The sequence below is a fragment of the Haliotis rufescens genome, unplaced genomic scaffold (genome assembly GCF_023055435.1).
Source record: "Haliotis rufescens isolate VD_foot unplaced genomic scaffold, xgHalRufe1.0.p SCAF_1, whole genome shotgun sequence".
Classification (NCBI taxonomy): domain Eukaryota; kingdom Metazoa; phylum Mollusca; class Gastropoda; order Lepetellida; family Haliotidae; genus Haliotis; species Haliotis rufescens.
The window spans coordinates 5,962,747-5,987,258 of record NW_025963779.1 but is presented as its reverse complement, the minus strand read 5'-3'; the positions used below and the strand labels follow the sequence as shown (position 1 = coordinate 5,987,258).

Here is a 24,512-nt window from a genome sequence, read left to right as displayed (position 1 = left end):
CTTTCTGTCAGGGTTTCCAGTGACAAGAGACGAAATAAACAGCATTTCATCAATTACTATTTGTTAGATTTTTGTAGCTGCATCTTTTAAACTTTTAATCCAACAAAGGTCGAGCAAATAAAATATATTGTATTTTATGATGGTTCTGATTTTCTTACCTTAAAAGGTCTGGTTTCTTTGGCTTTAGGCTTCCACACGATTCCAATAGTAGAGCCGCCATACTTGTCATGGAAGAACAGTGCCAGGTCACCAAAGGCCCCCTGCAAACAGGAGAACTCTTGCTGTCAAATATTTCAATGTTTTCTAAGCCAAACAAACAAAACAAATTGTGAAAGTGTTTTTAATTTTAGTTTTCAACATGATCTCCCTGCTTTTCAATACATTTCACATATCGATAGTGATGCTTTTCAATTCCAATCAGGAAGAAGTTTTCTGAAGCCAGTCTGAAAATCCAATTCACGGCAGCTTTGAGGTCATCATTGTTGTCATAGCGCTTTCTATGAAGGTGTTCTTTCTGTTTAAGAAACAGGTGCAAATTACTTGGTGCCAGGTCTGGCAAGTATGGAGGGTGAGGAAGCTCTTCAAACCCACATTGTTGAACAGCAGCCTTTACAAGTCGAGAGGTGTGAGAAGAGGCATTGTCATGAAGCGTTAGAACTCCAGCAGTCAGCATGATCTAGACTACCAGTTGTCGGACTTTCATTTTGTGGAAGCCTTGGTGGGTCAGTGTGTGAGATGACTGACTTTATGTGCTGTGTTACAGGTAGAACTATACTGGGCTTGGTAATTTTACCCTCCAGGTAGAACTATACTAGGTGGTAGTAATCTTACGCTACAGGTAGAACTGTCCTGGGTCATACTAATCTTACCCTCAGTTCCTCCAGGTAGAACTGTACTGGGTCGTAGTCCACAACTGGCATCAGTCTCCTCCAAGTACTCTCAGACTCTCTTGTGGGAATCTTTGTTGCCATGGCAATATCCACTGCCTGGTGCTGTCGGGGTATATGTTTGGTTTTCAGGTAGATGACGAGGTCAAACGCATCTAGCGGTGGTCGGAAGATTGTCTACAACAAAAACAACACTTAATCAGAGACAAAGTATCATAGGTGTTTAGTGAAGGAGTAAGTGAGTGATGTTTAACACTGCTGTCAGCAGCATCCTAGCTACATGACAACACCTGTAAATAATGAAGTCTGGTCCAGGCAGCAAGGGACCAGACTCCATGTCACACAAATAGATGAGCCTGACCACCCAATCCACACCCCTTATGACAGCAGGGAAACATTAACTAACCACCAGAGTGTACAACAGCAGGGAAACATTAACTAACCACCAGCGTGTACAACAGCAGAGAAACATTAACTAACCACCAGAGTGTACAACAGCAGGGAAACATTAACTAACCACCAGCGTGTACAACAGCAGAGAAACATTAACTAACCACCAGAGTGTACAACAGCAGGGAAACATTAACTAACCACCAGAGTGTACAACAACAGAGAAACATGAACTAACCACCAGAGTGTACAACAACAGGGAAACATGAACTAACCACCAGAGTGTACAACAGCAGAGAAACATGAACTAACCACCAGAGTGTACAACAGCAGGGAAACATGAACTAACCACAAGAGTGTACAACAGCAGGGAAACATTAACTAACCACCAGAGTGTACAACAGCAGGGAAACATTAACTAACCACCAGAGGGTACAACTCATGATTATTCCAGCTACATGACGTCATTCCGTAAATAATCGAGTCTGGACCAGGCAATCCAGTGAGCATCATGAGCATCGATCTATGCAATTGGGATACGATGACATGCATTATCCAAGTCATATAGCTGGAATATTGCTGAGGGAGACGTTAAATGACCAAATGTAAAGTCAACAGTTGTCTATATGTGTATTATTGTCGTGTACCTTGAAGTCGGCATTGATGTAGTCGTGCTGCAGCTGTTGCTGCAACATCTGCAATGACTGCTGGGCCAGCAACACCAATCTCTGAAGTATCGGCACTGTCGGGCGCTCCCTCGTCCAGTGGCCGATCAGCCTGTCATGTGGCGTGCAGAGACACATCAGGGGGAGACTACTCCTGTCCTCTGCAAACTTCTTTTGGATGTCAGATATGTCGTCCTCTGTAATAGGGATTTACAAAATGGAACCAAGAGTCTGTTCACAATCAATAAACGGGGTATGTACTTGCGATATCTGTAATTCTGGGAATGGCAAAGGCATGCTACGTAACAGTAGACAAAAGCCTGGACATGAACGTGACACAACTCACTGGAGAACTCATTGTTGAGGTTGACGACAAGGGGTTGGGTCTTCCAGTCAAATGTTGACAAGATGCTCAAGAAACGGAGGAAGCCGACTATGGGGGATCTGTAAACAGCAAGGGTAAACCATTTACTGACAGTGTGAATACAACATTGCTCATTTTCTATCACTGAACACGTTAATATTTTGATTTGTTGCTGATGATTTCAACACCCAAACAAGCATCTGTATTATAAAAACAATATCTACTTGTAATAAAACTCCTCACACAATTCTAGGGAACATTGGTACTGGAGTTTATACATTATTGCCTACAGATCATGGTTCATGATATGGGACATCACTGATACACAGTACAGTAACCTTATTATGATTTGATTGTTTAACGCCATTTCCAGCTGTAAATAATCAAGTCTGGACCAGACAATTCAGTGACTGACATCATGAGCATTGATCTACGCAACAGGGATACTATTACATGTATCAACCAAGTCAGTGAGCCTGACCACCTGATCTACCGTGGTGTGATGTATGACCTATCCTGGTGCAGTACGACCTACACTACTGATGCAGTGTATGGCCTACACTACTGATGCAGTGTATTACCTACACTACTGATGCAGTGTATGACCTACACTACTGGTGCAGTGTATGGCCTACACTACTGGTGCAGTATGGCCTACACTACTGATGCAGTGTATGGCCTACACTACTGATGCAGTGTATGGCCTACACTACTGATGCAGTGTATGACCTACACTACTGATGCAGTGTATGGCCTACACTACTGATGCAGTGTATGGCCTACACTACTGATGCAGTGTATGACCTACACTACTGATGCAGTGTATGACCTACACTACTGATGCAGTGTATGGCCTACACTACTGATGCAGTGTATGGCCTACACTACTGGTGCAGTGTATGACCTACACTACTGGTGCAGTGTATGGCCTACACTACTGGTGCAGTGTATGACCTACACTACTGATGCAGTGTATGACCAACCCTACTGATGCAGTGTATGGCCTACACTACTGATGCAGTATGACCTACACTACTGGTGCAGTGTATGACCTACACTACTGATGCAGTGTATGGCCTACACTACTGATGCAGTGTACAGCCTACACTATTGATGCAGTGTATGACCTACACTACTGGTGCAGTACGACCTACACTACTGATGCAGTGTACGACCTACACTACTGGTGCAGTGTATGACCTACACTCCTGATGCAGTGTATGACCTACACTACTGATGCAATGTATGGCCTACACTACTGATGCAATGTACGACCTACACTACTGATGCAGTGTATGACCTACACTACTGATGCAGTGTACGACCTACACTACTGATGCAATGTATGGCCTACACTCCTGATGCAGTGTATGACCTACACTTCTGATGCGATGTATGACCTACACTACTCATGCAGTATGACCTACACTACTGGTGCAGTGTATGACCTACACCACTGGTGCAGTGTATGGCCTACACTACTGATGCAGTGTATGGCCTACACTACTGGTGCAGGGTATGACCTACCCTGATGCAGTGTATGACCTACATTACTGGAGCAGTGTATGACCTACACTACTGGTGCAGTGTATGACCTACACTTCTGATGCAGTATGACCTACACTACTGATGCAGTTTTCGACCTACCCTGATGCAGTGTATGACCTACACTACTGGTGCAGTGTATGACCTACACTACTGGTGCAGTGTATGACCTACACTACTGGTGCAGTGTATGACCTACACTACTGATGCAGTGTACGACCTACACTACTGATGCAGTGTATGGCCTACACTACTGATGCAGTACGACCTACACTCCTGATGCGATGTATGACCTACACTACTGATGCAGTACGACCTACACTCCTGATGCGATGTATGACCCACACTACTGATGCAGTGTACGACCTACACTCCTGATGCAGTGTATGACCTACACTACTGATGCGATGTATGACCTACACTACTGATGCAGTATGACCCACACTACTGATGCAGTGTACGACCTACACTACTGGTGCAGTGTATGACCTACACTTCTGGTGCAGTGTATGACCTACACTACTGGTGCAGTACGACCTACACTACTGATGCAGTTTTCGATCTACCCTGATGCAGTGTATGACTTACACTACTGGTGCCGTGTATGACCTACACTACTGATGCAGTGTATGACCTACACTACTGGTGCAGTGTATGACCAACCCTACTGATGCAGTGTATGGCCTACACTACTGGTGCAGTGTATGACCTACACTACTGGTGCAGTGTATGACCTACACTACTGATGCAGTGTATGACCTACACTACTTATGCAGTGTATGACCTACACTACTGGTGCAGTGTATGACCTACACTACTGGTGCAGTGTATGACCTACACTACTGGTGCAGTGTATGACCTACACTACTGGTGCAGTGTATGACCTACACTTCTGATGCAGTGTATGACCTACACTACTTATGCAGTGTATGACCTACACTACTTATGCAGTGTATGACCTACACTAGTGGTGCAGTGTATGACCTACACTACTGGTGCAGTGTATGACCTACACTACTGGTGCAGTGTATGACCTACACTACTGGTGCAGTGTATGGCCTACACTACTGGTGCAGTGTATGACCTACACTACTGGTGCAGTGTATGACCTACACTACTGGTGCAGTGTATGACCTACACTACTGGTGCAGTGTATGGCCTACACTACTGGTGCAGTGTATGACCTACACTACTGGTGCAGTGTATGACCTACACTACTGGTGCAGTACGACCTACACTACTGATGCAGTGTATGACCTACACTACTGATGCAGTGTATGGCCTACACTACTGGTGCAGTGTATGACCTACACTACTGGTGCAGTGTATGACCTACACTACTGATGCAGTGTATGGCCTACACTACTGGTGCAGTGTATGACCTACACTACTGGTGCAGTGTATGACCTACACTACTGATGCAGTGTATGGCCTACACTACTGGTGCAGTGTATGACCTACACTACTGGTGCGATGTATGACCTACCCTGGTGCGGTGTATGGTGCAGGGTTGATGTAGCAGTGCGCTACCACCAGCTCAACTGCTTCCTCTGCAATATAGTCGAGCATCATGTGGCTAGAGATCCACCTCTTGACCAGCCTCACGGCTCCACTGAAGGTATTGTTCTGTTGTTGTATTCTGAAGACAATATGCACAAACAATGAGCAAGTCCCTCTTCAATAACAAACTGAAAAGTAAACAACTTATGGGCAATCTCATGAGTTCATATAAGATGCACGTCATTACTTCAGGAGCCTGATATGCATCAACCAAGTCAGTGTGCCTGACCACCCAATCCCGTTAGCCGCCTCTTATGACAAGGATGGGTTGCTGAAGACCAATTCTAATGACATGTATGTTGATGTAATCTCTAGGAAAACAAGATGATGAGTACATGACAAGAGTGGATGTAGTTTTCACCATCATCAGCATCAATAAACACAGTAATAAGAAATAACCAACTTTGGGCCAGGCAAGGCTTGTAGCATGGACAACAGCATATGGCATAACTCTGCCAGGTTACTAATTCCAAATACCAGATAATTATTTCTGTCAGCTCTAACAACAAGCATGGTGTACTGGGGATCAGTTCCTGCACAGAATCTCCACAAGGGTTTGCAGAAACAGTGGAAAGAGACCAAGTGAGGCAATGAAGGATGACTGGCCCTACCCGTGAAGTGTGCTGGTCAGTTTGGGGCTGACACAAGACAGTGGACAGAGACTAAGTAAGTGGACAACTGGCCCTACCCGTGAAGTGTGCTGGTCAGTTTGGGGCTGACACAAGACAGTGGACAGAGACTAAGTAAGTGGACAACTGGCCCTACCCGTGAAGTGTGCTGGTCAGTTTGGGGCTGACACAAGACAGTGGACAGAGACTAAGTAAGTGGACAACTGGCCCTACCCGTGAAGTGTGCTGGTCAGTTTGGGGCTGACACAAGACAGTGGACAGAGACTAAGTAAGTGGACAACTGGCCCTACCCGTGAAGTGTGCTGGTCAGTTTGGGGCGGGCAATGTACTCCCTCTGAAGTCTCCGAGACTCTTCAGTGTCATGTGACTGCGTTGTTCCGTCAGGGCTGGTGTACATCTTGGACAAAGTAATCTCACGCATGTTGCCGATCTTCAGACGAAACACATACCCATCCTGCAAGGATATCAAGGAGTCATTGTTGATTCCACCCATGTAAATGTTGGGATACAATATTAGAAGACAACTGGTGTTTTTATCAGGGTGAGTGTAATTATCAACATTCCAGCCGTACGATGATGGGTCACACAAATAATGGACTCAACACACTGTTTGTTTGATTGATTGTTTGTTTAGTGCCACATTCAGCAACATTACAGAAATATGACAGCAGCCTGTAAACAATCAGTCTGGTCCAGGCAATCCAGAGATCCATATTGTGAATGATCAACGTCATGGGGGTACGATGACACACCATCAACCAAGTCACCGAGTCTGACCAGTTACGACCAGCAGAGGTTGCTGGGGACCCAATCTAACCCCAAATCCCAAAGGGTCTCCACACATTGTTCCCACACTGTCGGGGAGGAAACACAAGGCCTCAGGCATGACACACACTTAAGCACATGGCAGTATCTTGCTATACTATGGCAATAAGAATAATCTACAGTACAATTCTGAACATGTTCAAATCAAAACAAACAGCTGAAATAGTAACTATTTCTACTTGTTGGCATCACAAAAATAATCCTGGTATGTTGCTAGTGACTTTGAACAAGGAAGATGAAAGCACACATACCTTTAGAACATCAAGGTGGGCAGGAGCAATCTTGACGAAGAATGCAGGATCCTTCTTCTTCAGCGCCTGTGAGAGCTGGAGGAAGTACGCCGCCTTCAGCCGGCGCATCGCCTCAAGGTCATCAGGCCACTTGCCGCTCCCCTCCAACTTGCACATAACTGGAGCAGACATTGGAATACTACAGAGACTATACGTTACTGGGGCAGAAGTAGGAACATTACAGAGACTGTACGTTACTGGGGCAGAAGTAGGAACATTACAGAGACTGTATGTTACTGGGGTAGACATGGAAACATTACAGAGACTGTATGTTACTTAGGCAGACGTGGGCACATTACAGAGACTGTATGTTACTTAGGCAGACGTGGGAACATTACAGAGACTGTACGTTACTGGGGCAGACGTGGGAACATTACAGAGACTGTACGTTACTGGGGCAGACGTGGGCACATTACAGAGACTGTACGTTACTGGGGCAGACGTGGGAACATTACAGAGACTGTATGTTACTTAGGCAGACGTGGGCACATTACAGAGACTGTACATTACTGGGGCAGACGTGGGAACATTACAGAGACTGTACGTTACTGGGGCAGACGTGGGCACATAACAGAGACTGTACGTTACTGGGGCAGAAGTAGGAACATTACAGAGACTGTACGTTACTTGAGCAGACGTGGGAACATTACAGAGACTGTACGTTACTGGGGCAGAAGTAGGAACATTACAGAGACTGTACGTTACTGGGGCAGAAGTAGGAACATTACAGAGACTGTACGTTACTGGGGTAGACATGGGCACATTACAGAGACTGTACGTTACTGGGGCAGACATAGGTACATTACAGAGACTGTATGTTACTGGGGCAGACGTAGGTACATTACAGAGACTGTACGTTACTGGAGCAGACATGGGAACATTACAGAGACTGTATGTTACTGGGGCAGACTTGGGAACATTACAGAGACTGTACGTTACTGGGGCAGAAGTAGGAACATTACAGAGACTGTACGTTACTGAGTCAGACGTGGGCACATTACAGAGACTGTATGTTACTTAGGCAGACGTGGGAACATTACAGAGACTGTACGTTACTGGGGCAGACGTGGGAACATAACAGAGGCTTACGTTACTGGGCAGACGTGGGAACATTACAGAGGCTTACGTTACTGGGGCAGACGTGGGAACATTACAGAGGCTTACGTTACTGGGGCAGATGTGGGCACATTACAGAGACTGTACGTTACTTGAGCAGACGTGGGAACATAACAGAGACTGTATGTTACTGGGACAGACATGGGAACATAACAGAGACTGTATGTTACTGGGACAGACGTGGGAACATAACAGAGACTGTATGTTACTGGAGCAGACGTGGGAACATTACAGAGACTGTACGTTACTGGGGCAGACGTGGGAACATTACAGAGACTGTACGTTACTGGGACAGACGTGGGAACATAACAGAGACTGTATGTTACTGGGACAGACATGGGAACATTACAGAGACTGTACGTTACTGGAGCAGACATGGGAACATAACAGAGACTGTATGTTACTGGGACAGACATGGGAACATTACAGAGACTGTACGTTACTGGGGCAGACGTGGAAACATTACAGAGACTGTACGTTACTGGAGCAGACGTGGGAACATTACAGAGACTGTACGTTACTGGAGCAGACGTGGGAACATTACAGAGACTGTACGTTACTGGAGCAGACGTGGGAACATTACAGAGACTGTACGTTACTGGGGCAGAAGTAGGAACATTACAGAGACTGTACGTTACTGGGGCAGACGTGGGAACATTACAGAGACTGTACGTTACTGGGGCAGAAGTAGGAACATTACAGAGACTGTACGTTACTGGGGCAGACGTGGGAACATTACAGAGACTGTACGTTACTGGAGCAGAAGTAGGAACATTACAGAGACTGTATGTTACTGGAGCAGACGTGGGAACATTACAGAGACTGTACGTTACTTGAGCAGACGTGAAGGAGAGGTGACAATATACACGAAGGAGGTCTCGATATACACAAAGGAGGAGCATGATATACACGAAGGATAGGTCTCGATATACACAAAGGTGGAGTCATGATATACACGAAGGATAGGTCTCGATATACACAAAGGTGGAGTCATGATATACACTAACAAGAGGTCTCGATATACACGAGGGAGAGGTCACAATATACATGTATAGGTTTCAATTTACATGAAGGAGAGGTCACGAGAGGGAGAGGTCTCGATATACACAAAGGAAAGGGTGAGTGATATGGATGTAACTGTTCACTGATACCTATGATATCATCCATACAGACGATACTTGAATCATCAAGCTGCAGTGACAGCCACCAAGGGATGTCACTCCAGCTTGATAATGGTATAAGAGACTACATCAAAACAGGGGCGGTCGGGTAGACTTGTGGTTAAAGCGTTCGCTCGTCACGCCGAAGACCCGGGTTCGATTCCCGTCATGGGTACAATGTGTGAAGCCCATTTCTGGTGTCCCCCGCCGTGATATTGCTAAAATATTGCTAAAAGCGGCGTAGAACCATACTCAGTCAGTCAGTACATCAAAACGTCGCTATATGCAATAAACCAGAAGTTATCATGAAAGCTGTACGTATTTATTCCTTACTTGTCAACTTCTAGAATGCCAGTCAAACAGTTACTTGAATCATCAGTTTCTGAGATCGTGCTACGCTATAAATACAACAGAAATTGATCGAGTTCACTTGCTTAACAGCAGAAGTAGCATAGCGCCACCTGTATGGCAGAAAACAAGGACGTGGTGGTAATGGTGGACGCTCCCGCTACCTTACATTTTAATATCCATCCCTTCGTTTAAAAGAACCTTTGATGTATTGTTCTTTTTGTTCTGTCATTAAAGATAACACTATGCCTGAAGTGATATCACCAATACTTACTACTTGTGTATTGTGATAACAGTGCTATTGTCCGTCCAGTACCCGATCCCAGGCAATACTCAGTCCTTGTGAGGGAATATTGTTTTCAACACTCTAAGTTGTATTCCAGCAATATCTCAGCAGGGACAACCAAGAATCGGCTTCACATATTGTATTCATGTGTGGAAATAAATTCCAGTCTGGAGTGTGACAAGCGATGGCATTTACCACTAGGCTACCCACACACTCTGCTATGCATTATGGAAAGGACAATCAAGATACATGTCACACAGATCAACTACCACCCACCAGTCATCGTGGGCATATAGAAAGGGGCTGGTTTGTCAGGGTGTGGGAGAAACTCGGATCCTGTTGATGCGTTTGTCGTCTGAATGTTAGCTGGTATTGCAGGCATAGCAGGAAATACCTGAAACATACCACAAGTATATATAATTCAGCCTCGCTAATTATGAAGTTTACATTTTACTTTATACATGCAATAATGCATTAATTTTACCTTTTATATCTCCTATATATTATTGACCTGTCACGTATTACAAGTGGGGGGATTGTGATTTTTCATCCATAAATTCAAGAAACAGGTGACCCTTCCCAAAGACTGCCAAATGTATGTCTTCATGAATGGGAACCTAGCTAAGTGTTTGTCTATATTTTCTTTATCGTCCCAAAGATCTCAAATAGCCAAACATTGTCATGTAGTCACAGAAAATATCATCAAAATATTAACAATGAAATAACCAGCCATGTTATGACTGGAAATCCCCCGAATCTGGCGGAACCTTACATAACCTGTCCTTTATAGGACTAATGATGTCCTGCCAACCCACCTCTGCAAATCTGAAGACGGGTGCCACTCCTTGGACTGACTTGACACTGAGCGGCAGGTCATCAAGGCGATGGAGGAGTTTACTCAACTGGTCCAGGGATTGTACTATAGCCATATGCTCCTCTTCTCCTGTGCCATACACAGAGTTGTCTCCCTTTGGTTTCGGCAGGTGCAGAAGGGAGTCAAGATGTTGACTCAGGAAATGAATGTTGCATGATGGGATATCTGCATGTCTGACAGGACAAAGTGTAACATATTGACTGCTGTGTTATCAGACATATGCCAAGAGTCTGACTGATACCCTTGATATGACATTATTGTATGTATATGGGCCTATGGCCTGAATACAATAAATGATGATGATGATATAATAATAAGAAGAAGAACGATAGGGCATTAATATTGCACATATTTCCACACCACTCAGGGACATGCTCAAAGCTCTATTATTACCCCGGTCACTGGATCAATGTGCACTAAGAATCATTCTCAGCTCCCTGGGGAGTATACAACCCAAGCTGCCTTTAAGCCGCTAGAAGGTTAACAACCGTTTTTGAACAATGGTGACCATAAACGTCCACGAAGTCAACCAAAGCTTATTCACCCCAAGAAAATGTGATGCAAAAATGATACTGATATATTCAGCAGATTTAGAGAAGAGATTGTATGCTTCAGTGCTGACATACAGTACAAAGACCTATAACCTAAATTCACATGGATAATGTAAAAGTGAGTTAAAAACTTGTCAATTTTTTTTAGACCTGCTCAAAGGCGGGTGTTCTGCAGTTAAAATTCCGAAACTGAAATAAAACTATTTCTCAACTAGAAAGTGTTTTTACTCGTAAAAACATATGTCTCCCCCCACTCCCCTAACCCCCATTCATTCGTTTACTTCACGTAAAACCCCATCTCTTCATTCCCACCCTCCATTACTAAATAACAGAGCCAAAAATAGAACTCCTAGAAATTTCAAACAACTAATGCGCACCACTTCAGTGCTGGGTTAATGTGTATACAAAGTTTCGCGAAAAAATATTAAACGGTTTCCGAGTTATGGTCCGGAAACAAAGCTTACCCCCATTCAGAGTCTATGTTCAAGTTATCTCCATGGAAACGAGAAAAAATAAAAATGTCAAAAATCTCTAAATAGCAAAAGGCACCACTTCAGTGCTGGGTTAATGTGTATACAAAGTTTCGCGAAAAAATATTAAACGGTTTCCGAGTTATGGTCCGGAAACAAAGCTTACCCCCATTCAGAGTCTATGTTCAAGTTATCTCCATGGAAACGAGAAAAAATAAAAATGTCAAAAATCTCTAAATAGCAAAAGGCACCACTTCAGTGCTGGGTTAATGTGTATACAAAGTTTCGCGAAAAAATATTAAACGGTTTCCGAGTTATGGTCCGGAAACAAAGCTTACCCCCATTCAGAGTCTATGTTCAAGTTATCTCCATGGAAACGAGAAAAAATAAAAATGTCAAAAATCTCTAAATAGCAAAAGGCACCACTTCAGTGCTGGGTTAATGTGTATACAAAGTTTCGCGAAAAAATATTAAACGGTTTCTGAGTTATGGTCAGGAAACCAAGCTTACCCCCCTTCAGAGTCTATGTTCAAGTTATCTCCATGGAAACGAGAAAAAATAAAAATGTCAAAAATCTCTAAATAGCAAAAGGCACCACTTAAGTGCTGGGTTAATGTGTATACAAAGTTTCGTGAAAAATATTAAACGGTTTCTGAGTTATGGTCAGGAAACAAAGCTTACCCCGGTTTCTGAGTTATGGTCCGGAAACAAAGCTTACCCCCATTCAGAGTCTATGTTCAAGTTATCTCCATGGAAACGAGAAAAAATAAAAATGTCAAAAATCTCTAAATAGCAAAAGGCATCACTTAAGTGCTGGGTTAATGTGTATACAAAGTTTCGCGAAAAATATTAAACGGTTTCTGAGTTATGGTCAGGAAACAAAGCTTACCCCGGTTTCTGAGTTATGGTCCGGAAACCAAGCTTACCCCCATTCAGAGTCTATGTTCAAGTTATCTCCATGGAAACGAGAAAAAATAAAAATGTCAAAAATCTCTAAATAGCAAAAGGCACCACTTAAGTGTTGGGTTAATGTGTATACAAAGTTTCGCGAAAAAATATTAAACGGTTTCCGAGTTATGGTCAGGAAACAAAGCTTACCCCGGTTTCTGAGTTATGGTCCGGAAACCAAGCTTACCCCCATTCAGAGTCTATGTTCAAGTTATCTCCATGGAAACGAGAAAAAATAAAAATGTCAAAAATCTCTAAATAGCAAAAGGCACCACTTAAGTGTTGGGTTAATGTGTATACAAAGTTTCGCGAAAAAATATTAAACGGTTTCTGAGTTATGGTCAGGAAACAAAGCTTACCCCGGTTTCTGAGTTATGGTCCGGAAACCAAGCTTACCCCCATTCAGAGTCTATGTTCAAGTTATCTCCATGGAAACGAGAAAAAATAAAAATGTCAAAAATCTCTAAATAGCAAAAGGCACCACTTAAGTGTTGGGTTAATGTGTATACAAAGTTTCGCGAAAAAATATTAAACCGTTTCCGAGTTATGGTCAGGAAACAAAGCTTACCCCCATTCAGAGTCTATGTTCAAGTTATCTCCATGGAAACGAGAAAAAATAAAAATGTCAAAAATCTCTAAATAGCAAAAGGCACCACTTAAGTGTTGGGTTAATGTGTATACAAAGTTTCGCGAAAAAATATTAAACGGTTTCCGAGTTATGGTCAGGAAACAAAGCTTACCCCCATTCAGAGCCTATGTTCAAGTTATCTCCATGGAAACGAGAAAAAATAAAAATGTCAAAAATCTCTAAATAGCAAAAGGCACCACTTCAGTGCTGGGTAAATGTGTATACAAAGTTTCGCGAAAAAATATTAGACGGTTTCTGAGTTATGGCCCGGAAACGGTGGGAACGCCGACGCCAACGCCAACGCCGACGCCGACGGGAACCGTGCCAAAAACAATATGTCTCCCTCCATTCTGGGGGAGACATAATTCATGTTACTATAGATCTCACTAATCTCAAGGCTTTGCAGAGACTTGTGTGTCAATGAAAACAGGGCCAAAAAATAGGAATTAATATTGTACCATGAATTTGGAAATTACTCGTTTCTGATTGGTCAATCAGACGCTATTACATCACAACAAACCTTCTCTGAATGAAACAGATGGTTTGACTGCCGCATCAACACGGAATCTAATATTAATAGAATAGTACTTTTTTCAGTCATTGTCTGTAGGCCTATTTAAACAAGAGGCCCATAAGGCCTGTATCGCTCACCTGGATATTTACGCAATCATTACAAAATATACATTTACATTCTACATGTATATAATCCTGCAAATATTTCGTAATTTTGACTCTGTCAGCATTTAAAATTGGTGGATGGCAAATCTGACAGCGTGAATGTGTATTTCTCTACTTACAAATGTAGCATAAAAATCTGAACCGTTTCCATGTTTTGATCCAGGATAAATCATATTAAAGGTATTATTCTCTTCATAACCAAGAAATGTATACAATGTACATGTTAATTATAGGGTGAGGATAATCTTGATATCTATCTCTTAGTTCCAGAGAAGAAGTCGCTTAGAGCAATATAGCCAAATTACCCCTATTTGGCCCAGACCCTCAGCCCCTTGGGGGTCAGCCCCACCATTTGTACAATTTTGAATCCCCACCACCTAGAGATGCTTCCAACCAAATATGGTTGATATCTATATCTTAGTTCCAGAGAAGAAGTCGTTTAAAGCATTTTAGCCAAATTACCCCTATTTGGCCCAGACCCTCAGCCCCTTGGGGGTCAGCCCCACCATTTGTACAATTTTGAATCCCCACCACCTAGTGATGCTTCCAACCAAATATGGTTGATATCTATATCTTAGTTCCAGAGAAGAAGTCGTTTAAAGCAATATAGACAAATTACCCCTATTTGGCCCCGCCCCTCAGCCCCTTGGGGGGTCAGCCCCACCATTTGTACAATTTTGAATCCCCACCACCTAGTGATGCTTCCAACCAAATATGGTTGATATCTATATCTTAGTTCCAGAGAAGAAGTCGTTTAAAGCATTTTAGCCAAATTACCCCTATTTGGCCCAGACCCTCAGCCCCTTGGGGGTCAGCCCCACCATTTGTACAATTTTGAATCCCCACCACCTAGTGATGCTTCCAACCAAATATGGTTGATATCTATATCTTAGTTCCAGAGAAGAAGTCGTTTAAAGCATTTTAGCCAAATTACCCCTATTTGGCCCCACCCCTCAGCCCCACCATTTCTACAATTTGAATCCCCACCACCTAGGGATGCTTCCAGTCAAATTTCAGTTAATTTCCACCAATTAGTGGTTCAGAAGAAGAGGTCGTTTGAATACATTGTTGACGTACAGACAGACAGACGGACGACAGACGCCACGGTATCGCATAAGTTCACCTTGGTCCTTCAGAACCGGTGAGCTACCGGTAATAATTATATCCACAATTACAGGTGACAAAATGCAAAGCTGCGGTTACTACACTATTCATAGCATGTTTGGCAATACATTTCGTGCAGAAAACACGATAGAAATCTACAAAGAGAATGTATTTCAAGTAAGCTTATGAAGTTGCTGCGCTTATGTGCTTTCAATACCTGAAATATGTTCGATTGAAGTATAACGGTGTACACAAACTGCTTGAGCATATACAGCGCCATATTTTGTTTACAGGCTGTTGTCGATGATTCCATAATTCAGACCGACAACCCACTCAAAACACTGGACTCAACCCATGCCGCTTCACTCAATATATTTGCTAACACCAAAGAGTTTGCGTCATATTTAATCATGGTAGAACGGAGATAAACCTACTGCTGTGTGTTCGGTTCCAAATTCAATTTAGCATGGTTAAATCTACAGGTAGCCTAGCTCAACATTGACAAGTATTTGTCACAGAGTGACGAAATATCCCCCGCCTGTACACCATACTACCAAATATGAAGACAATCCAGCGATTAGTTCTTGAGATATTGTGGCAACACCGTTTTCCAACTCCAAAAACAGATTTGCCTGCTGTGACCTTGAAAATGGGGTCAAGGTCACCAAATCTGACAGGTGTATGCGGTGTCTGTATATACACTATAGTTCCAAATATGAAGACAATCCAGCGATTAGTTCTTGAGATATCGCGGCAACACCGTTTTCTAACTCCAAAAGCAGATTTGCCTGCTGTGACCTTGACAATGGGGTCAAGGTCACCAAAACCGACTGGTGTCTGCGGTGTCTGTATATACACCATAGTTCCAAATATGAAGACAATCCAGTGTTTACTTCTTGAGATATCGCGGCAACACCGTTTTCCAACTCTAAAAGCAGATTTGTCTGCTGTGACCTTGAAAATGGGATCAAGGTCACCAAAACCGACTGGTGTCTGCGGAGTCTGTATATACACCATAGTTCCAAATATGAAGACAATCCAGTGTTTAGTTCTTGAGATATCGCGGCAACACCGTTTTCCAACTCTAAAAGCAGATTTGTCTGCTGTGACCTTGAAAATGGGATCAAGGTCACCAAAACCGACTGGTGTCTGCGGAGTCTGTATATACACCATAGTTCCAAATATGAAGACAATCCAGTGTTTAGTTCTTGAGATATCGCGGCAACACCGTTTTCCAACTCCAAAAGCAGATATGCCTGCTGTGACCTTGAAAATGGGGTCAAGGTCACCAAAACCGACTGGTGTCTGCGGAGTCTGTATATACACCATAGTTCCAAATATGAAGACAATCCAGTGTTTAGTTCTTGAGATATCGCGGCAACAAACAGGTGGGACGTACGGACGGACGGCGGGGGATAAAAACACAGTAGGTGTATCACCTAAGTGTTAACTTATTGCACTGAAAATTGCATCTGGATTTAAACATATAAACATCTAAAAAATCCCAAATGTAAACAAAATATTGTTTTTTCCCCAATTTGGCTGCCAAGGATGCTAAGATTGCTAAATCCCTGTACTAATGTTTTTGCTAGATTCATCTCTGCAATATTAAGCTAAACTACACACAAAGTTAAGATACCTGTTGAGGATGTGTTTGACAACTTTGGAGCAAACGTGTCTTCTCTTGCTGATAAGAGAGGACGTCATCCACACAACTGCCTCACAGATACTGGAGTCCTGGAACCGCCGGAGTTCCGACTTGTCCCCCCACAGCTCACGGAACTCTCGAGCCTGAAACAAACGATACAGTCACTGAGACTCAACACAGCCCACACCACATCATAATGTCGTTACAATCACGGAGACTCAACACAGCCCACACCACATCATAATGTCGTTACAGTCACTGAGACTCAACACAACCCACACCACATCATAATGTCGTCACAGTCACTGAGACTCAACACAACCCACACCACATCATAATGTCGTCACAGTCACTGAGACTCAACACAACCCACACCACATCATAATGTCGTTACAGTCACAGAGACTCAACACAGCCCACACCACATCATAATGTCGTTACAGTCACTGAGACTCAACACAACCCACACCACATCATAATGTCGTCACAGTCACTGAGACTCAACACAACCCACACCACATCATAATGTCGTTACAGTCACAGAGACTCGACACAACCCACACCACATCATAATGTCGTTACAGTCACAGAGACTCAACACAGCCCACACCACATCATAATGTCGTTACAATCACGGAGACTCAACACAACCCACACCACATCATAATGTCGTTCCAGTCACTGAGACTCAACACAACCCACACCACATCATAATGTCGTCACAGTCACTGAGACTCAACACAACCCACACCACATCATAATGTCGTCACAGTCACTGAGACTCAACACAACCCACACCACATCATAATGTCGTCACAGTCACTGAGACTCAACACAACCCACACCACATCATAATGTCGTTACAATCACGGAGACTCAACACAACCCACACCACATCATAATGTCGTTCCAGTCACTGAGACTCAACACAACCCACACCACATCATAATGTCGTCACAGTCACTGAGACTCAACACAACCCACACCACATCATAATGTCGTTACAGTCACAGAGACTCAACACAACCCACACCACATCATAATGTCGTTACAGTCACTGAGACTCAACACAACCCACACCACATCATAATGTCGTTACAGTCACTGAGACTCAACACAACCCACACCACATCATAATGTCGTTACAGTCACTGAGACTCAACACAACCCACACCACATCATAATGTCGTCACAGTCACTGAGACTCAACACAACCCACACCACATCATAATGTCGTCACAGTCACTGAGACTCAACACAACCCACACCACATCATAATGTCGTTACAGTCACAGAGACTCAACACAGCCCACACCACATCATAATGTCGTTACAGTCACTGAGACTCAACACAACCCACACCACATCATAATGTCGTCACAGTCACTGAGACTCAACACAACCCACACCACATCATAATGTCGTTACAATCACGGAGACTCAACACAACCTACACCACATCATAATGTCGTTACAGTCACAGAGACTCAACACAGCCCACACCACATCATAATGTCGTTACAATCACGGAGACTCAACACAACCCACACCACATCATAATGTCGTTACAGTCACTGAGACTCAACACAACCCACACCACATCATAATGTCGTTACAGTCACAGAGACTCAACACAACCCACACCACATCATAATGTCGTTACAGTCACAGAGACTCAACACAGCCCACACCACATCATAATGTCGTTACAATCACGGAGACTCAACACAGCCCACACCACATCATAATGTCGTTACAATCACTGAGACTCAACACAACCCACACCACATCATAATGTCGTTACAGTCACTGAGACTCAACACAACCCACACCACATCATATTGTCATTACAGTCACAGAGACTCAACACAACCCACACCACATCATAATGTCGTTACAGTCACTGAGACTCAACACAGCCCACACCACATCATAATGTCGTTACAATCACGGAGACTCAACACAACCCACACCACATCATAATGTCGTTACAGTCACTGAGACTCAACACAACCCACACCACATCATAATGTCGTCACAGTCACTGAGACTCAACACAACCCACACCACATCATAATGTCGTTACAGTCACTGAAACTCAACACAACCCACACCACATCATAATGTCGTTACAGTCACTGAGACTCAACACAACCCACACCACATCATAATGTCGTTACAGTCACAGAGACTCAACACAGCCCACACCACATCATAATGTCGTCACAGTCACTGAGACTCAACACAACCCACACCACATCATAATGTCGTTACAGTCACAGAGACTCAACACAACCCACACCACATCATAATGTCGTTACAATCACGGAGACTCAACACAACCCACACCACATCATAATGTCGTTACAGTCACGGAGACTCAACACAACCCACACCACATCATAATGTCGTTACAGTCACTGAGACTCAACACAACCCACACCACATCATAATGTCGTACAGTCACTGAGACTCAACACAGCCCACACCACATCATAATGTCGTTACAGTCACTGAGACTCAACACAACCCACACCACATCATAATGTCGTTACAGTCTTTGAGACTCAACACAGCCCACACCACATCATAATGTCGTTACAGTCATTGAGACTCAACACAACCCACACCACATCATAATGTCGTTACAGTCACTGAGACTCAACACAACCCACACCACATCATAATGTCGTCACAGTCACTGAGACTCAACACAACCCACACCACATCATAATGTCGTCACAGTCACTGAGACTCAACACAACCCACACCACATCATAATGTCGTTACAGTCACTGAGACTCAACACAACCCACACCACATCATAATGTCGTTACAGTCACAGAGACTCAACACAGCCCACACCACATCATAATGTCGTTACAATCACGGAGACTCAACACAGCCCACACCACATCATAATGTCGTTACAATCACTGAGACTCAACACAACCCACACCACATCATAATGTCGTTACAGTCACTGAGACTCAACACAACCCACACCACATCATATTGTCATTACAGTCACAGAGACTCAACACAACCCACACCACATCATAATGTCGTTACAGTCACTGAGACTCAACACAGCCCACACCACATCATAATGTCGTTACAATCACGGAGACTCAACACAACCCACACCACATCATAATGTCGTTACAGTCACTGAGACTCAACACAACCCACACCACATCATAATGTCGTTACAGTCACTGAGACTCAACACAACCCACACCACATCATAATGTCGTTACAGTCACTGAAACTCAACACAACCCACACCACATCATAATGTCGTTACAGTCACTGAGACTCAACACAACCCACACCACATCATAATGTCGTTACAGTCACAGAGACTCAACACAGCCCACACCACATCATAATGTCGTCACAGTCACTGAGACTCAACACAACCCACACCACATCATAATGTCGTTACAGTCACAGAGACTCAACACAACCCACACCACATCATAATGTCGTTACAATCACGGAGACTCAACACAACCCACACCACATCATAATGTCGTTACAGTCACGGAGACTCAACACAACCCACACCACATCATAATGTCGTTACAGTCACTGAGACTCAACACAACCCACACCACATCATAATGTCGTACAGTCACTGAGACTCAACACAGCCCACACCACATCATAATGTCGTTACAGTCACTGAGACTCAACACAACCCACACCACATCATAATGTCGTTACAGTCTTTGAGACTCAACACAGCCCACACCACATCATAATGTCGTTACAGTCATTGAGACTCAACACAACCCACACCACATCATAATGTCGTTACAGTCACTGAGACTCAACACAACCCACACCACATCATAATGTCGTCACAGTCACTGAGACTCAACACAACCCACACCACATCATAATGTCGTCACAGTCACTGAGACTCAACACAACCCACACCACATCATAATGTCGTTACAGTCACTGAGACTCAACACAACCCACACCACATCATAATGTCGTTACAGTCACTGAGACTCAACACAACCCACACCACATCATAATGTCGTTACAGTCACAGAGACTCAACACAGCCCACACCACATCATAATGTCGTTACAATCACGGAGACTCAACACAACCCACACCACATCATAATGTCGTACAGTCACTGAGACTCAACACAACCCACACCACATCATAATGTCGTTACAGTCACTGAGACTCAACACAGCCCACACCACATCATAATGTCGTTACAAACTTAACAGTACAAAGACCACACATTAATCAGTTCTAGTTTTGCAGACTGATTGTATTTGGTAGATAGTTGAAAATAATTTGAAAAATATTTCATTTTGGGAGTTTCCAAGAGCTATCTCAATATCCATGACATGTTGCCTTGTTGGCATGAAGCCTGTCTCTCAGGACTCGTTCAATATATGGTACAGACAATAAGCAGAAGATGAATAATATTGCTTTTCAGAATTTAACTGGTTGTCATTTTTCATTATTTTACAATGGGCAGAATCCAATAGAGTAAGTGAGTGAGTGAGTATGGTTTTACGCCGCTTTTAGCGATATTCCAGCAATATCACGGCGGGGGTCACCAGAAATGGGCTTCACACATTGTACCCATGTCGGGAATCGAACCCGGGTCTTCGGCGTGACGAGCAAACGCTTTAACCACTAGGCTACCCGACCGCCCAAATCCAATAGAGAGTGAGCTTGATTTATCGCTACTTTGAACAGTATCTCAGTCATATTATGCTGTGTGGAAATAAGGTCCAAATGACAGGTAACAGATGTTAACTACTCATGCTGACAGAATGAAGGTTATAATTCGACCATGACCAGACAGAGGTAGACTTCTCTGACTCTATGTTGTTTGTACAGTGAAAAAATATATATAATCCAAATAAATTGTTTAGTTGATTGTTTGTTTGTTTGTTTGTTGTTTAACGCCGCAACCAGCAATATTCCAGCCATATCCAGTGATTGACATCATGAGCATCAATCTATGCAATTGGGATCGATGACATGCATCAACCAAGTCAGAAAGCCTGACCACATGATCCTGTTAGTCAACTCTTATGACAAGCATAGTCGCCTTTTACGACAAGCGTAGTCGCCTTTTACGGCAAGAATGGGTTGCTGAAGACCTATTCTAACCCAGATCTTCATGGGGCGTTTAGTTGATTGAGGGAGTGAATGTTGTGTTCTGCCCGAGTCAACACTATTCCAGCTATAATAATGCAGTTTGCGTTTAGTTGATTGAGGGAGTGAATGTTGTGTTCTGCCCAAGTCAACACTATTCCAGCTATAATAATGCAGTTTGCGTTTAGTTGATTGAGGGAGTGAATGTTGTGTTCTGCCCGAGTCAACACTATTCCAGCTATAATAATGCAGTTTGCGTTTAGTTGATTGAGGGAGTGAATGTTGTGTTCTGCCCGAGTCAACACTATTCCAGCTATAATAATGCAGTTTGCGTTTAGTTGATTGAGGGAGTGAATGTTGTGTTCTGCCCGAGTCAACACTATTCCAGCTATAATAATGCAGTTTGCGTTTAGTTGATTGAGGGAGTGAATGTTGTGTTCTGCCCGAGTCAACACTATTCCAGCTATAATAATGCAGTTTGCGTTTAGTTGATTGAGGGAGTGAATGTTGTGTTCTGCCCGAGTCAACACTATTCCAGCTATAATAATGCAGTTTGCGTTTAGTTGATTGAGGGAGTGAATGTTGTGTTCTGCCCGAGTCAACACTATTCCAGCTATAATAATGCAGTTTGCTAATAACCAACTCTGATAGCAACTCCAGTCCTCCAGGCCACAGATTGTGACCTCGTGACCTCGTGACCTCGTGACCTCACTGTAGTTGGTTCGGACAGTCTAGAGGTGCTTGGGAAAATATTTTTCTCCAGGATCCCTTAAGTGATTTTTTGCTGTTTCACAACCCCTGCAACATCATATCATATCAGGTATATGACGTGGCCAGTAAATAATCAAGCCTGGATCGGACAATCCAGTGATCAAAATGGTGCGAATGAGCCACGCTGTTGACACACAATCAACTAAGTCACTAAGTCTGACCAACTCATCCATTAGGCCACCTCTAGCCAAGTTTGCTGGGCACCTATTCTAACCCTGAATCCCACAATGGATGCTTATGAATGTCTAAGGATTTGTACAGAATGCACAAAGAACAGCTCTACTGATGTGTTCCAATAATTTCTCAATCACAAGAGTGAGTGAGTGAGTGAGTATGGTTTTACGTCGCTTTTAGCAATATTCCAGCAATATCACGGCGGGGGACACCAGAAATGGGCTTCACACATTGTGCCCATGTCGGGAATTGAACCCGGATCTTCAGCGTGACGAACTAACGCTTTAACCACTAGGCTACCCGACCGCCCAAATCACAAGAGACACAGACAAGGATGACCTCTGACCTCTGGTGCCTGAGCAGGTGGACCTTTGTTGATGATGCTGTTTGCCGTCTGTGGGTTCAGTAGCAAGCCAAACATCAAGCTTCCCACAGTCTCCGGTCCCGGGGGCTTCTCTGTAATGCTCCACTGTTTCAGAAAAGGGACAATAATTCATTTCAAGAATCATTTTCACAAATTCACTGGTAGATTAAAAAATCAATTACTTGGAAAGAACAAGATTCTTTGTTTGTCAAAAGTCCAGACGTAGTTTCTGGCACCTACCTGTGGGCAGGCCGTCAGCTGGGGCTGCAGCAGGAGGATCCTGTTCCCCAGGGCCTGCCCCATCAACTTCAGGAGGGCCGGCAGACAGGTATGGACGTAATGGCCGCCGTGGTCCATCAAGCTGTCCTCAAGCTGCAGTTTGGACACTGATTTCTTCACATCTTCCATCTCCGAAATACTTGATAATTAAACAGGGAATATACTGTACAGTCAAAAACCTCATAATCCAGTCAGTACTATTTATAGCAATATCATCCGCAAAACAAATTCCAGATTAACAAATCATTGCTCAGAATAACATCCCCATAACTATTTTTCTCGTTCTTAAAAAATTTGTCCAGAAAAGGGGATGTTATGAGCTTTACTATTCTACAGAAAAGCTTCCTTTTGTGACACTTGAGATCTAACTGTTTGTACACACATACCGTAAACATTTTTGGAACGGGTACGAGAAGTTTGAGGCTGATCCCACTTAAACTACACATGTACCAAACTTTATGACATTTGGAAAGAAAATGGCAGAGTAATCCCCAGCAAAAGTTATTAGCTTTCAGTGGGGTGAAATTGAAAAGGTCAAATCATGGTCAAAATTTCAATATCTGAAGCAAACGGAACACACACCTTGATCCCCAAGACTAACAACTAACTAAATATGGCGTGCGTATCAAAAATATATACTGATTACTGATAAGCGGATCGGAACCTCTTGAAAAAAGTGCGGTGCCATCATTGGCGGAAACTAGTTTGTGAAGTTTCAGCTCCATTGGTTCCTGATGATCAAGGCCCCGTTCAATAAAGCGATCTTAGGGCTAAGATCGTCGTACTCCCATACTTTAACATAGGCTTACGACAATC

At 43.5% G+C, this 24,512-nt stretch overlaps 1 protein-coding gene across 2 annotated transcripts in view; it reads right to left on the bottom strand.

Annotated features, from left to right (window-relative positions):
- Window positions 1–24,512, bottom strand: part of LOC124150081 (nucleolar protein 6-like) — a 44,769-nt gene that overhangs the window by 1,286 nt on the left and 18,971 nt on the right. For both annotated transcript variants that reach the window (XM_048399716.1, XM_048399693.1), the window contains exons 11-22: window positions 23,658–23,835; window positions 23,400–23,522; window positions 16,958–17,109; window positions 10,881–11,112; window positions 10,342–10,459; window positions 7,117–7,274; window positions 6,331–6,494; window positions 5,338–5,490; window positions 2,289–2,386; window positions 1,925–2,139; window positions 870–1,064; window positions 159–260 (exon numbers count right to left, since the gene is read on the bottom strand). In XM_048399716.1, coding sequence (XP_048255673.1) covers window positions 159–260; window positions 870–1,064; window positions 1,925–2,139; window positions 2,289–2,386; window positions 5,338–5,490; window positions 6,331–6,494; window positions 7,117–7,274; window positions 10,342–10,459; window positions 10,881–11,112; window positions 16,958–17,109; window positions 23,400–23,522; window positions 23,658–23,835 — 1,888 coding nt within the window. The remainder of the gene's footprint in view (window positions 1–158; window positions 261–869; window positions 1,065–1,924; window positions 2,140–2,288; window positions 2,387–5,337; window positions 5,491–6,330; window positions 6,495–7,116; window positions 7,275–10,341; window positions 10,460–10,880; window positions 11,113–16,957; window positions 17,110–23,399; window positions 23,523–23,657; window positions 23,836–24,512) is intronic.